Raw genomic sequence first — 13605 nt, 5'->3', positions numbered from 1 at the left:
ATTAAATTTTGAGAAAAACAAATTTACCTTGAAGAACCTCCCATGTAGCCGCAGCTGTACCTATAGATCATAAAGGAAAAAATTTTGCAATCACAAGATTGTAGGAAAATAAACTCTGCATACAGCACTGAACTTGACCTTGAGACTATTCTTTCAATTTCCAAGCACAAATTGAGGTAGAGAAATTATTCAAAAACAAAATCGAGAGACAGTGCTATTAGGTTGCCAACATTTGGATATTGATCAAAATGACTTCCATAACCGCATGCTAATGCATAAATTCCCTTCAAATGCCTACCCAACTGTTGACAGTTCAACAGCACCCACAATAGTATAATGGAGTCAGTAACCATTGGACTGTAAAGAAATCAACTTAGTTTCCGTACTTGAAGTTCAGACAAAACCAAAGTTTTATTACATTGAAGTAAGATAGATGGTAAACCAGAAGTACAAACAAGATAAAACAAGAAAAACATATTTGTACCTCTTCCTCAGCTGAGATAGATGAAGAGACAAGATTAAACTGGAAACCCTACAAATTTTTCGAGACAGATTATATGAATTGCAAGACAATGAAGATATAAATCGAGAATTCTGAATATATGGCGTGCTCCGAAATGAATAACTCAACGAAGTAGGGGAACAAGAAGGGCAAGAATACCTAGAACAGCGATGTACAAGAGCGACAAGTAAATGGAAGACAGAACCGCATGCAGGGACTAGGGAGAGCAAATGGTGGCGGGGAATTTAAAATGGCAAAAAGCGGTTACGTCGTGGACCGTTTGTCTATGAGACACTTATGTAGTCTGTGTAGCTGTCGGTGTCTTTTCTATATACCGTTCCGTTCCGTACCGTCGTCGCGACTCTTGGTTGCGGCTTTTATAAAGCCTAAGGTCGCATTCATCAGGTGCGGCTTCGACGATTTGGGAAACAAGAAAAAGAATAGGATGTTTATCAGTTTATCTATGCCAAACCCCTCTGTCGGTAAACGGTAAACCCCAACTCTCAAGTGGTTTTTCGTCGGAGCTCTTAATGGTGCAGCTTCGGTCGATAACTTTATTTCCTGCTCGTTAGTGTTGGAGAATGGCGTAGCTCTGTGATCTATAACTCTAGAACCCATATCAATGTCGATGTCTCTTCTTTCCTCTCCAAATTTATCCCGGAGAATCCATCTCGTTTCTCTCAGAGAAACCTCACCAGGTGGTTTCCACACTCGACATGTCAGTCCCATTCTTCAGTTTTCCCCCTTGCCAAGTAGAATTCAGGTCTCAAGGACCAACTCGGCTCCCGTTATCTTGTGTTCTTCCTGGAAACCTGTAGGGTTTTCGTCCCGCAGAAGTAAAGGATTTTCTGCCAGTGCAGAAAATGGTGAAGGAGAGCCGAAGAACGTTATTGACGAAGCAGAAGCAGCTCGAGGAGAGAGTACAATGCCTTCTCGCTTCCGTTATTTGACTAAGGAAGCTCCTGATCGTCCTGTGAGGTGGCCATGGTTGATAGGTATAAAATTTAAGCCCTTTTTATTATTTTTCTTGTTGGTTTGGACTATGAATCAGTGGTTTGGTATGATTTAAAAAGACAAAATAAACAGTATTGCGAATCTTTGAAACAAATCGGCATTGTTTGGGATACCTCTACATTGTACACAATACGAACAGCTGCAAGAAAAAACATCTATTCAATGCCCTGTGCAGTGAAGATTGCTACAGAGATGAAATTATTGATCAATGAATCTGTTTGGCTTTTGTGAGATTTTTAATGTGTGTTCAAACAATCTTGTCAACTGAAACTTTTACTTAAATGTTACTAGATTGACATTCATGAGTTTTTTATTGATAGAAGATGACTTTGTAAACACATCGCAAGGAAACCTAAGATTGGCATGTCCTAACGATAGGTTCAACTAAGACTTCGTGAAATGCCTCGGTCACCTAGCTGGTTCCTTAAGACTTGGAGTCCTATACTGAAGGAATATTGATTTTGAATGTTTAATGACATGGAACATTAATGAGAAAATATCTACCAGGTGATTATAAGAACCTTTACTGACAAATTTTCTATTACAATTATTTCAATTGGAAAAATTATTATCTAGAGTCATGAAATTTGAAGTATGTGGCTATAATACTTATGATGAAAAATGCTAGAACAAGGGAGGTCGTAGCACAACAGCTGATATGCTGAGCTTGGCACACTGCACCTTAATTCAGTGTGAAAGCAGCCCCCCCCCCCCTTTTTATTTACATATAGAATTTCAGCCAATTTGAGTTTTATGCATTGAGCCAAAGAATGTAAAAATGTTTAAAAAGTGAAGGTTGGAAGTGAATCAACCATATCCTCATCCAATGTGGCCTTTTGAGAGTGTCAAGGACCATTTGTTTGGTCTTGTGGGAGTCTGTTGGTCCTTTCCAAATGATGGCTTGTAGGTCTTTGGGTAGAAAAGGCAAACTTAAATGGGGGTTATGTTGTTGGTGATATTTAGAGTCACTATGGGTCTCCCCATTAATGCTTTTGCAGGTGTGATTGTAGATAGATCAGTCCTTTCTATAGAGTTGTACGCTATCTTCCGGGGTATGACTTTGTGTATTGAAAAAGGCTTCTATGACGTGTCCATTCGGTCAGATTCCAAATTGGTTGTGGACTTGCTAAATGGAAAGATTAAAGGTCATTGGGCATTACAGTGGTTGAAGAGCAAAATCCACCATTTGAGTGCCTCTCTTTCTTCGGTGGAATATAAGCATGTGTGGAGGGAGGTGAATCAACCAGTAGATTACTTTGCCTCCTTATCTACGGGTGATGTGGAGACTATTCTCCAACCGGTTGACTTCCCAGAGGAACTTTGTAAATTGGTTAAGGGGATGCTGATTTCTGTATCTACTATCGGTTGTAACTTCCTTGTTTTTGGCACTTTGGTTGATGCGGGGCCTGTCCTGTTTTAGTTAGGGGCCTCCCATTTCCCTCTTTAAATATTTTAAAGAGGTTCTAGGTGGCTTCCTGTTTTTTTTTTGTATATTTATTTTTTTCTTTTTCTTTTCTTAATATAATTTACTTCTCTCAAAAAAAAGATATTTAGAGTCACTAGGAGGAGTGGAATGGCAGTATTTTTAGAGGAAAGATCCAAGCATTACAGGATATGGTTGAGGTTATGATGATTGGGTACTTATCGTAGTATTTAGGTTGTATTTCTCTGTGAATGTTGTTTACTGTTTGCAGCCTGCTGGTAGTTTGTGTCTTGTTCCACTTTTAATTTAAAGTCATACTTTGTAGTTTGTAATTGAAAAAAATCACACCCACACATACTCAAAGAGTAAAACGTAGAGAGATTCCGATGGGTGTCAATGACTACCTGGTTACACACTATACCCAATCCCAATCAATAATCATGTCAGGTTTATGTAGAGAGAGAAAGAGTCCAAATATCTCAGTATTAATAATAACTATGCTTTGTATACCCCAAACAATGTGCCTAACACCTAGCACTTGGATTTTGGCTAAACCTATGGTAAATTATATCATACAAATTCTTGGGAAGTAGAATAAATCAAAGGGAGGGCGGGCCTTGGTGCAACGGTAAAGTCGCGCACATTATGACCCTCCCTAGACCCAGCAGTGGCGGGAGCCTCATGAACTGGGTACACCCTTTTAGAATAAATCAAAGGAAGAGGGAAAAATGGGAGGCTTTCCATATTCAACATTTGTTGGAAAGATATTTGTCTCATTTAAGATAGTAGATGAAATATAGTGTGAACAATTTGGCATTGGATATGACTACAATACCCACCAGATATGTGGCAATTGTCAGCCACAAATGTTGCCCAAGAAATACTTTGACTTACATAATCGCTGTTAAGTCTGTAGGTGGTTGATCTTCTAAGCTTGCACCTCTGAGCCTCTGATTGTAAAGATAAAAGAAGGGGTCTGGGAGGAGGCAGTAACTATAGTTTTTATATTAGCATTGTTAGAATCAGAAACCTCATTAGTTATATTTTTCTATATTTTCTAATATGAGATGTTAACATCTTACCTTCATGGTATAAGTCCAGTTTGTTCTATTCCCTACTTATGTGTATTACACCATCTTCTATGGAAGGAGGAAATTTTGCCTGTTGGTAACTGAATGCCTTTGCTTTGCCTCCTTCAATTTTTGCTATGATATGCAGCCGTGGCTTTCCTTGTTTATGGCTGGAGAACGGTCTTGTGGGAACTTTCTAACTGGAGAAAGCTTGCTTTGGGAATAGCCCAGTTTGCGGGTTACCTCTTGAAACTTGTGTTGGCCATGATCTTCCATTTTATTGGTGAGCCAATCACTACGTTGATCAGATGCATTGAGACCACACTGTACACAATTCGGTCTGTCTACTCTGGAATAGTGGCCGCTGCTCCTGTTCCAGAGCTGACAGTGGTCATCATGATGACTTTAGCAGTACTCGCCATTGCAGAAGCCACAGTCCCAGATTCAGTAAACAGCCAGACTTTCCTTCTCACAATAGCTGGCATACTTGGCTTTGGAGCCGTATGGGGGCCCATTCCAGAGCTGCTTTTCTGGTTACTTCTGTTGGTAATGTTCGCTTTCTCTCGATTTGTGAAGAAGAGAGATGGTGTCTCATCTGCATTGCCTGTTGCTGCTGCACTGGCTGCTGTTGGGGAGCCTTGGGTTAGAGCAGTGGTTTTGGTTTCCTATCTGGCTCTTGCCATCACTCACCACTCAAAGAAACTCAAAGAAGGAAATACTGATGTTGAAGTTGGAACAACAGTTAGGAAGCTTCCTCTGCCATTATTGGGTGCTGCACTGGTAATTGGAATCCATCTTGCTGCCAAGTGGGTTCGTTACCGGCATTTGACATGGATGATAGTATAACTAATTGCTTGCAGATGCCACTTCTTCTGTGAATGATCCTTTTCCTACCTAGCAATGTAAAAATAACTTCATTGCTAGTTTTTTAATGGTATTACCTTTCTTTATTGTGACCTACTTGGATCAACAGTTGAAATTATGTTTAAAGGTTTTGTTTCTGGTCAAATCCACATCAGTTATAGTCTTAGTTTACACCACAGCTCGAAAGGATGCTGTATTTAGCTTCTTCATTGTGCATTTTGTGTAGACTTGCAAAGTCAATGGACCAGTAAGTCTTAATGGGATCTGTAATTCTGCATTACCCTGTCTTGGTTAGGAGACTATTCCTCCCTATTGTGCACCAATGAGTGAAGCTTAACCTAGGATGGTTGCACTATTGCCAGACTTTGCTTGTGATCAAGGTGAACCAGAGAGAGAAATCCATTTGTATAATCTGATCAGTCTTAACCCATTTTTCTGCCTATGGGAGTTGAAGTCTCTCCTTCTGGATGGGCTAAGGAGCCTAACACCTTCCTTAGATCGCAAAGTGACACGAACCTAACCTTTGGCCTGACCAATAAGGAGTGGAGTCAATAGTTTTTATCACTCGGAAGTTAAACCCATATTATATTTCAAAGATGAGATTCGGGATTGATAGTCCAAGAAACGAGACTTTTGAAGTGTCCGGTGGACGAATTTTCCTTCTCCAAGGAAAAACACTTTGATCTCTTATTAGAAAAATTCTCAGCTCTCCTTTTGGGGTTTCCACTCTTACATAAAGTTCTTGTTTCGACAATTCAAAAGTGGGAGAAGGGTTTTTACTAATGAATCGATATTCAAAATCATTCCATTCAGAATCCTTTGTTCTACCAAAGGATCGGACTTACTAATTTGTAACTTAAAAGTGGATTTGTTCATCATTCAATCATGGAATTTGTGAAGAATTTGTTCAAAAAATAAATAAATAAATGATATCATGTCTATTCCCTTAGGCTTTGAAGCCACACCAACGGTTTTTGGCTTTGGGCTTTCTCCAAATTTGGGAGTTTACTGCTCACTCGGTCTATTATACTGCCCTCCACCTTATGACAGCCTGGTATCATCAAGGGAGTTCCTCACAAAAAGATCCTTTCTGGTCAAAACTCTGGAGCTACAATCTTATTCCAAAATTAATCTGTTTTTGTTGTATTATTATTTTATAAAAGCATTTTTTTGGTCAATGTACTATTTCATAAATGTACTTTTAGAGTCATGTGGTACAAAGTTTCAAAATATGGGTCTTTTAATCATTCTCTCCTTTTTATTTCCCTCCAATATTTTGTTTGAATTTATTGTGCTCTCTTGTATGCAAGAGGCAATAATTGAGCTCAAGAATAGTCTCACATTGGTTGTGGGAGAGTTACTTGAGGGGTATATATATAGGATTGTTTTCTTAAGGTGTGAGCCCTTTGGAGAGGTGATCACCCTACTCTCTAATGTGTGGGGGGTCTTTGGGGTGCTTTTGAATCCCGCGCGCGCGTACCAAGCCCGGTCGGGCCGAGGTCGGGGTGTGGGTGTGGGCAAAACCTTATTTTTTAATAAGTAGAAGTTTTGCATTTTGGTCCATCCGTGGTTCATCTATACGGTTGAACCATACGTGTCTATTCATACATGTATATGAATAGATATGCCCCCTCCCCTGTATGTGGAGGGTATACATACGGTCACACCTCCCTTGTAAGAGTTACACCCCTATACGTATATCACATGTATTCATACGGATGTATCCCTTCATGAAAGGGTACTCCAGCATTATATATACATCATGTCATGCCTATATTTCAAATACACAACAGACGAATTGTCTCTACAACTATCCGTTCCAGAGACAGATCCTACTATATTTTTACTGTATTTTTTAGTAGTAGAGGGATAGTATAGCCGTTTGGTATCCTTTAAGACTCGTATTAGGTTCTGCAACCTATATGTTTAGGAGTTGTTTTATCTTGGAGGGTTAGGTGCAAGGTCAATCATGTTGCAGAAGTGGAGGCATCTAAAACCTTAAGGAGAGTATCTGTCAAATATGACTCAACTCATCCTGTTCGTGACTGTTCTTGTTCGTGCTGTACAAGTTTTCCTCTCTGATTCATGCCTCTATACTAATAACAAGTATTTTACTTATTACTGTGTTACAGTTTAGTCTTACAGTATATGTCTTATATAACAGTTTTCTATGGGAATGTAGCTCTAAAGTTTTTTGGTTGTCAATCAGTTGCTCTTTCATAGGAATCTTTCTACTAATTCTGATTGCCCCATTTTTCGTAATAGTTTTGAAACATGTGCTTGTGCATTGTCTTTTGCCGTCTCATGTTAGAGAGTTCTTGTTAGAGAGTTCTTTCATTTCAGGTGGATGTGACTAATTTCAAAGACTCCTTAAGTAAAGGACTGAATTGCTTTTCTTTACTTGTAATTTGTTGGAATTTTTTATGTTGTAAAATTAAAGATTTAAAATACGATTGATTTATGTTGGGTGTGTTTTTTTAGAGATGCCCCTTCTATTGGGTGTGTCTACTAGTTATTTTATGTTTCCAGTCTTTATATTTTCTGCCTATCTTTTTTATATTCCAACACGGCTTAAGGGGCTTCTAATGATAGGGATGTTGTTATTTAATATGCGCCTTTGATTTGGTTGATTTGGAAGAATCACAATCTGGTAGTTTTTTCGGCATTCTACTCCGGACCTCCTGTGACCATATTTGCCATTCATCCATCTCTACCTCCTCACTAAACACCTAAACAGAGTGATTTTGTTTCATTTCTTTGTATTCTTTGTTGCTTCATTATCAGTGGGGATGTAAATGGATATTCGTAAATCCGTATTTGATTCACGTTCGTATCTGTTTAAGAGAATCTGAATTCATTCGAAACTAATCGGATACGAATATGATAATCTCTCTATCCGATCGATTATTATCCGATTCGTTTAGCAGTCCGACAGTAATAAAATATCTGAAATATAACTCTGTGTTTGTCTATCCTTTTAAGTTATCTTATTGGATTTTGTTAACATATTTTTATAAATTTATAAGTTAAGATAATGTGATTCTTTTTCTATATTTGCTATTGATTTATATATATTGTTTCATGCAATGTGATACATGGAATTATGTATCTATTAAAAAATCAAAAGTCAAAAACATAAGAGAATAAAAGACTAAGAAGAGTAGAAGAAAGGGTAATTATTAAACTCTCAAGTCTCAACCCTAACCCTCATCATAAAAACGGTAAATATATCAACGGATAGTTGAAAAAATGGTATTTGATCCGTATGCGTATCCATTTAGGAGAACCTGTATTCAAAAAATCACTATCCAGAAATTATCCGAATCCGTCTGAATATAATCGGATACAAATATGATAATGTCACTATCCGACTAAATTTGATCCGTTTACATCCCTAATTATAAGAGAGCTCATAAACTAGCTACAGGGTCTACTTGTGTTTTTTGTTTAATTTGTCTCCCGTGGGTTACCCCTTCTTTTGTGTTGATCAAAAAAACATCACATTTTTTTTTTTTTGGTTCTTGTCCAACTAATAATGAGATAATTTGTACTTGTTTTTTATATTGGTAATTAAAATATTCAATTTACAATTTCATGTTAATTTTTAGGGTAAATTACACGTCACCCCCTGGTTTTCAAACGAAACTCAAATCACTCATAGTTTTTGAAAAAACTCAAATCATCCCCTTTATAGTAATGGTGTTAGTCTGTTGTTAGTTATTGGTGTGAAAATGCTATTTTACCCTTGTACTAAAACATTAAAATTAAATTTACAATACTACCCTTCCTTCATCTTCAACATTGGTCAAAGGTAGTTTAGGGATTTAAATTTATTTAACTGGTTGACATCATCACTTAACAACATAAAACTAACGATAGAGACTAATTTGTCATATTGGGGTCTAAATCAGGGAGTGATTTGAGTTTTTACAAAAATAAAGGAATGATCTAAGTTTCGTTTGAAAATCAGAGGGTGATGTGTAATTTACCCTAATTTTTAAAGTAAACAAACAGCTTAGAGGGGGAAAATTAGATTGATTCCATCATTTTATTACCTTACATGTTTCTTGTGTACTAAGAATATTGCTAGTCTAGTCAACCACACGATGTAAGGCCACTTTGGACATTTCGTATAGATGGACAGACAATTGTTTTATGGGAGAGAGTTCTTTGAGCAAGCAACATAGAGGGAGCACATAAATGAAATGTGACATAACGGTTGCATACATTAGAGGGCAGTAAGGTCGTTTCATGTAAGGAGGAGAGACTAGAGAGACAAAGAGAGAGTGTTAACGTACCCTCCACTGATGGCTTAGAAACATTTTCCCATGATCTATTTCTCATGTTCAAATATATTTCATTTCGCATGTGACCAGGGTAGCATTCTCATGTTCCTATTGTGTTTAGGCGTAGGGGGCACTGCGCATAAGGGTGTCAAAACCAAACGAAACTGTTTATCGAAATCGAACCAAATCGTTTAAACCAAAACCGTGAAACCGTTTAATAAATGGTTTGGTTATGATTTCAAAATTGAGGCTGTTTAGATAAACGGTTTGAACCAAACCGAACCATTTAACCAAATAAACCGTTGACCACTCTTAAATGTACATAAATGTGCCAAAAGCCAATAGAAACCGTTCATTGATTTGAATCATTTAAAATCGAAACCGTGAAACCGTTTAATAAATGGTTCGATTATGGTTTCAAAATTGAGACCGTTTAATTAAACGATTTGAACCAAACCGAACTGATTACAACGGAACCGAACCGATTAACAGCCTTAACCGCACATGACCAGGTAGGTTCTCTTCCCTTTTTTTTTATTTACAATTTTACACTCAATTAATTGGCTAATAGCCAAAACAGGAAGGGCGACATGACTGTTTTACCCTTGTGAAATGAAGAAAATTCCACCTCTGTTGAATGCCCCGTGCGTTCTCATTCGCTGCCGCACTTGTGCAGGTTCTCTAAAACCTAAAAAGAGACCCTTTTAATAAGGTAAACGGCGAGAAAAAGGATATCTATGTAGAGTCGTAGAAACGGAATCTTTGATCGAAGAACCTTCTCGTATCAAACCTTACAGTTACGGTAGATCAATAAAGACGAGAAATTAGGGTTTGTCTATCTATATAACACATCCCCCCTACAGGCCTTCACCCTTGTACTGCAAGTTCTCCATCTCGTCTGCATTTAGGTTTAGGGTTAGGGTTTTGTGTTAATTTGGTTGGCAAGAAGCTTCAGATAGCTCCATGGAATTGCTATTTCCTTTTTACTTGTTCTACCATGTCCATCGCCATTGTTAGCTTCTTGCTTTCTCTCTTTCTTTACCATTATTCAATCTGCACGGTGCACCCCGGGCTTCTCCGAAAGCATAATTGACGATGAAAGCCCCATTGCGCGTGCTAAATTCTGCCATTCAGTGTTGCAGTTTAGCTCCGATTTCTCCAACAGCTGATCTGTGTCAAAGCAATGGCTACATCCTTATTCCTTTGGATTACCAGTCTAGTTTATTTGTTTTCTCTCCTGTAGCTCTTTTGTCTTCTGTATGACCACTTGAAAGAGCCTGTCTTGGAGGCAAATAATGAGCTTGGTGAGTTTTGCCTCTAAAATCCCTTGCCATAGGTGAGATTTCTAATCGATCTCGGCAATACCTATACTCTTTTTTCATTATTTTATAGTCGTAACTCTGAATCTCATTGGCAATGATTACAACTTATCCGCGCTTCTGAGAGAAATCTATGAAGCAAAAACAAAAAAAGATGGTTGAATTTCTTAATATGAGCCAACGTTATTATTTTGTTATATTCGATGTTCTTTCGCTTTCTTGATCGTATTGAGCAATAAGGATTTTTTTGTGGCTGAATTGACTCTTTATTTATGTTTTTGGTCGGTTTATGTGAATCGGCGATGATGATTTATGTACAGCTTTAATGCCAGTTCTGCTTCAGAAAATTCCTGATTGATAGAGCTGATATATGTTTCTGAGCCATTTTCTTATCTTTTTTAGTACGTTTAGGTTCAGTCATTTGCCCTACAATTTCTCACCAAGGCTTTGGTAAAGTAGAATTGGATTTTTAGAATCTCAAATTATGACAATGTAAGCACGTATTAGTTTGATGGTTGAAGAGTAGCTAATGTTCTTATTCCTCTTTTTTTTTTTATTTTGTTAGTTCTAAATCTTTGGTTGAAGAACATGCTTGTGTGGCTACTAAATTCTTTCATTAAATTATTGCAACCTTTCCATGCATTCCAAATATTGCGCGCTTTAGTTCTAAATTGTCCTTTTTGAATTCTTAGTGATTTCAGAAGGTATCGTGGAATTAATTGCTCTAACTGAGGTCCATTGGTGGTTTGATACATTTTAATCCTTGGTTGACTCTGCATTTTAGTGTTATTGTTGCATCTATGCCAATGATGATTTGATCCATGTTACTGAGGTGCAGAGGAACCAAGAAGAACCTACTTGGGGAAGCTGCATTTCACATGAAATTAATGGATCTCACTGAGGTCATAGTTCTGTGAGAAAGTAATTTCTCTTGTTGAGGACCAAGATCTATAGTTTAACTCTCATTCTTTGTGCTGTATTACTTGTTATTCTGCTTTGTTTATATGTTGCACATTTGTGATATTTCTCTTATCTTAACTTGCCAATGAGGATATTATCCATGTTACCTGAGGTGTAGTGGAACTAAGACCCTGTTTTACAGGGTGAACCTACTTGGGGAAGCTGCATTTCACATGAAATTAATGGATTTAACTGAGGCTATTGCACTACTGAGGTTCATAGAGCTGTGTTCCATGTGGAAATAATTTCTTCTTAGTGATGATCACATAGTGTAGAATTATCTTTATGCAGTTAGTTCTCATTGTGTAATAGTATATTTGTTTTTGTTATTCTTCTTTGTTGATTTTGTAGGTTAAATAGTTCATATGAGATTCATTTAGGTTCCTGCATCTGCTATATAACTTTCGTCTCTCATTGCAAATAAAATTTTATTCGGGTAAATAGTCCATAAAGGATTCTATCGTTAACTTCCATTGCAGATGGGTTTTCTATCTGCTGGTTCCTACATTATCTCTCATTGAGTTTTAACTATCTACATACCCTTTTAATTGTAAGATTGGTATGTGGCTGAAAAACTCATAGATTGGGTGTTGTCATCAGCTTCTTCTCTTGTTCTTACGAGATTGGAGTTAAATAACAGCACTACATTTTTTTTTAGATATGCCATAAACAAAAACATAAATGACCATAGAGAACCTAAAATAATATTAACTTATTTTGCATTATATATTCTATTATGCCTCGTGATTATGGGCCATAATCTATTATCATAATTCTTTGTTAAACTGAGCCTAAGATTTCTTGATTTATGATTTTAGCTGCATTCAATTTTTATTGTGCATTATACATGTTAGTCATCTGTTTTTAATGTTCTTGTGCTTTCATTGACATGTAGTCATTATCTGTTCATTAGCAAGTGAAATGCACTTTCCTTTAGACCTCTGCCATTTTTCCTTGCTTTCAATCATCTGTTTTCTGCTATTAGATTAATGTGGATGAGGGAGAATTATTATTACCTCCAATTCGTGGGCACCTTAAATTCCTCTAATAAGGGTAGTGGACCAAACCTTGGGCAGTGTTTTCAGGGGTAGGGTGGTCATTCCTGCCCCCATGTGAGGAATTGGAGGGAACAGCGATTCGGATGAGGGTTCCATCCAGAAAATTAGTCTATCATCCATAAGATGAGATTGCAGTTGCAAAAGTAGTCATTATCTGTTCATTAGCAATTGAAAAGCAGTTTCCTTGCTTTCAATCATCTGCTTCCTGCTATTAGGTTAATGTGGATGAGGGATTCCTCCTAAAAATTAGTCTAATCGTCCATAAGGTGAGATTGCAGCTGCAGCAAGTATGTATCATCGCAAATGTATGAAGGAAGCATGTTCAAATGACTAGAGGGATGCCATGTGAATTCTATTTTAGGCATTGAAGAAAGAAGATTGCGATGGATTTATGTATTCATATACTATGTGGTTGATGTAAAATTTCATTTCTTTAGTGAAGCTCAAGGATGATGCAAGGAGGATGCAAAGGATGCATTTGTAATCTTTATATTTTTTCATTAAATAAAAAAAATTGCATCAGAATTTCCGAGTGTCGTCCAAGGTATAAAAGCATAATCCCTTGCTTGATCCACTGGCCTACAATGAGGAAACAATACAAAAACACAATTTCCTCTTCCCCCCAAGCCTCTTTGTGTTCCATGTGTTCCATTTCCAGAATTTATGTTGGTGGATGGTTCATTGCTTCTCAATTCTGCTTCATTTACTGATTCATCTCTCCCTTTCTCTTGCTGGTCAATTGTTTCAAGTTCTTATTCAGTTACAAGAGTAGTAAATTTTACAATAAGAAATGAACATTGCTTTGCTGAATTTTTCAGATATCTCATGAAATTGTTTTTGAGAATAATCCTTAATATATTAATTAGAAACACAATAAAAATTTGAGCTATGACCTGGGCCCCATCTCATGCAGGCTTACATCCAGTTTTTCAATTTGGAACTTGGCTGGAGACTAATAAGAGAGGCTTAAAAAGTTAAATCCTCAAGAAGTTGTTGTAGGACAAGAACAATGAAGAAAGGTAGTATTAGGAAAATACTAGACTTTCATAATCCTTTTCCAAAGAGAGTCAGCGGGATGAAGCAATCCCCATACTTTTTTAGCTAATGTT

At 37.2% G+C, this 13605-nt stretch overlaps 1 protein-coding gene, 1 long non-coding RNA gene and 6 other non-coding genes across 8 annotated transcripts; all 8 read left to right on the top strand.

Annotated features, from left to right (window-relative positions):
* The first annotated feature begins 1046 nt into the window (after nt 1-1046).
* On the top strand, nt 1047-5044 carry LOC122648076. Its single transcript, XM_043841344.1, has 2 exons — nt 1047-1497; nt 4158-5044. Exons 1-2 carry the CDS (start codon nt 1125-1127, stop codon nt 4853-4855), a joined length of 1071 nt encoding a protein of 356 aa, XP_043697279.1. The 5' UTR covers nt 1047-1124; the 3' UTR covers nt 4856-5044.
* A 5168-nt stretch (nt 5045-10212) lies between these two features.
* On the top strand, nt 10213-10354 carry LOC122648080. Its single transcript, XR_006331016.1, has one exon. It is a non-coding gene; the product is annotated as a small nucleolar RNA snoR134 (small nucleolar RNA).
* Nucleotides 10355-10570: 216 nt separating this feature from the next.
* Nucleotides 10571-10658, top strand: LOC122648084. The gene has a single exon (XR_006331020.1). It is a non-coding gene; the product is annotated as a small nucleolar RNA U36a (small nucleolar RNA).
* A 114-nt stretch (nt 10659-10772) lies between these two features.
* On the top strand, nt 10773-10865 carry LOC122648079. The gene has a single exon (XR_006331015.1). It is a non-coding gene; the product is annotated as a small nucleolar RNA Z223 (small nucleolar RNA).
* Nucleotides 10866-11248: 383 nt separating this feature from the next.
* On the top strand, nt 11249-11636 carry LOC122648077. Its single transcript, XR_006331014.1, has 2 exons — nt 11249-11310; nt 11551-11636. It is a non-coding gene; the product is annotated as an uncharacterized LOC122648077 (long non-coding RNA).
* LOC122648082 lies at nt 11281-11382 on the top strand. Its single transcript, XR_006331018.1, has one exon. It is a non-coding gene; the product is annotated as a small nucleolar RNA Z278 (small nucleolar RNA).
* On the top strand, nt 11520-11637 carry LOC122648081. Its single transcript, XR_006331017.1, has one exon. It is a non-coding gene; the product is annotated as a small nucleolar RNA Z278 (small nucleolar RNA).
* Nucleotides 11638-11985: 348 nt separating this feature from the next.
* On the top strand, nt 11986-12088 carry LOC122648083. Its single transcript, XR_006331019.1, has one exon. It is a non-coding gene; the product is annotated as a small nucleolar RNA snoR97 (small nucleolar RNA).
* Nucleotides 12089-13605: the final 1517 nt, after the last annotated feature.

The sequence above is a fragment of the Telopea speciosissima genome, unplaced genomic scaffold, assembly GCF_018873765.1.
Source record: "Telopea speciosissima isolate NSW1024214 ecotype Mountain lineage unplaced genomic scaffold, Tspe_v1 Tspe_v1.0437, whole genome shotgun sequence".
NCBI lineage: Eukaryota > Viridiplantae > Streptophyta > Magnoliopsida > Proteales > Proteaceae > Telopea > Telopea speciosissima.
The sequence above is the reverse complement of the archived record's forward strand: the minus strand, read 5'-3'. Positions and strand labels throughout refer to the sequence as shown.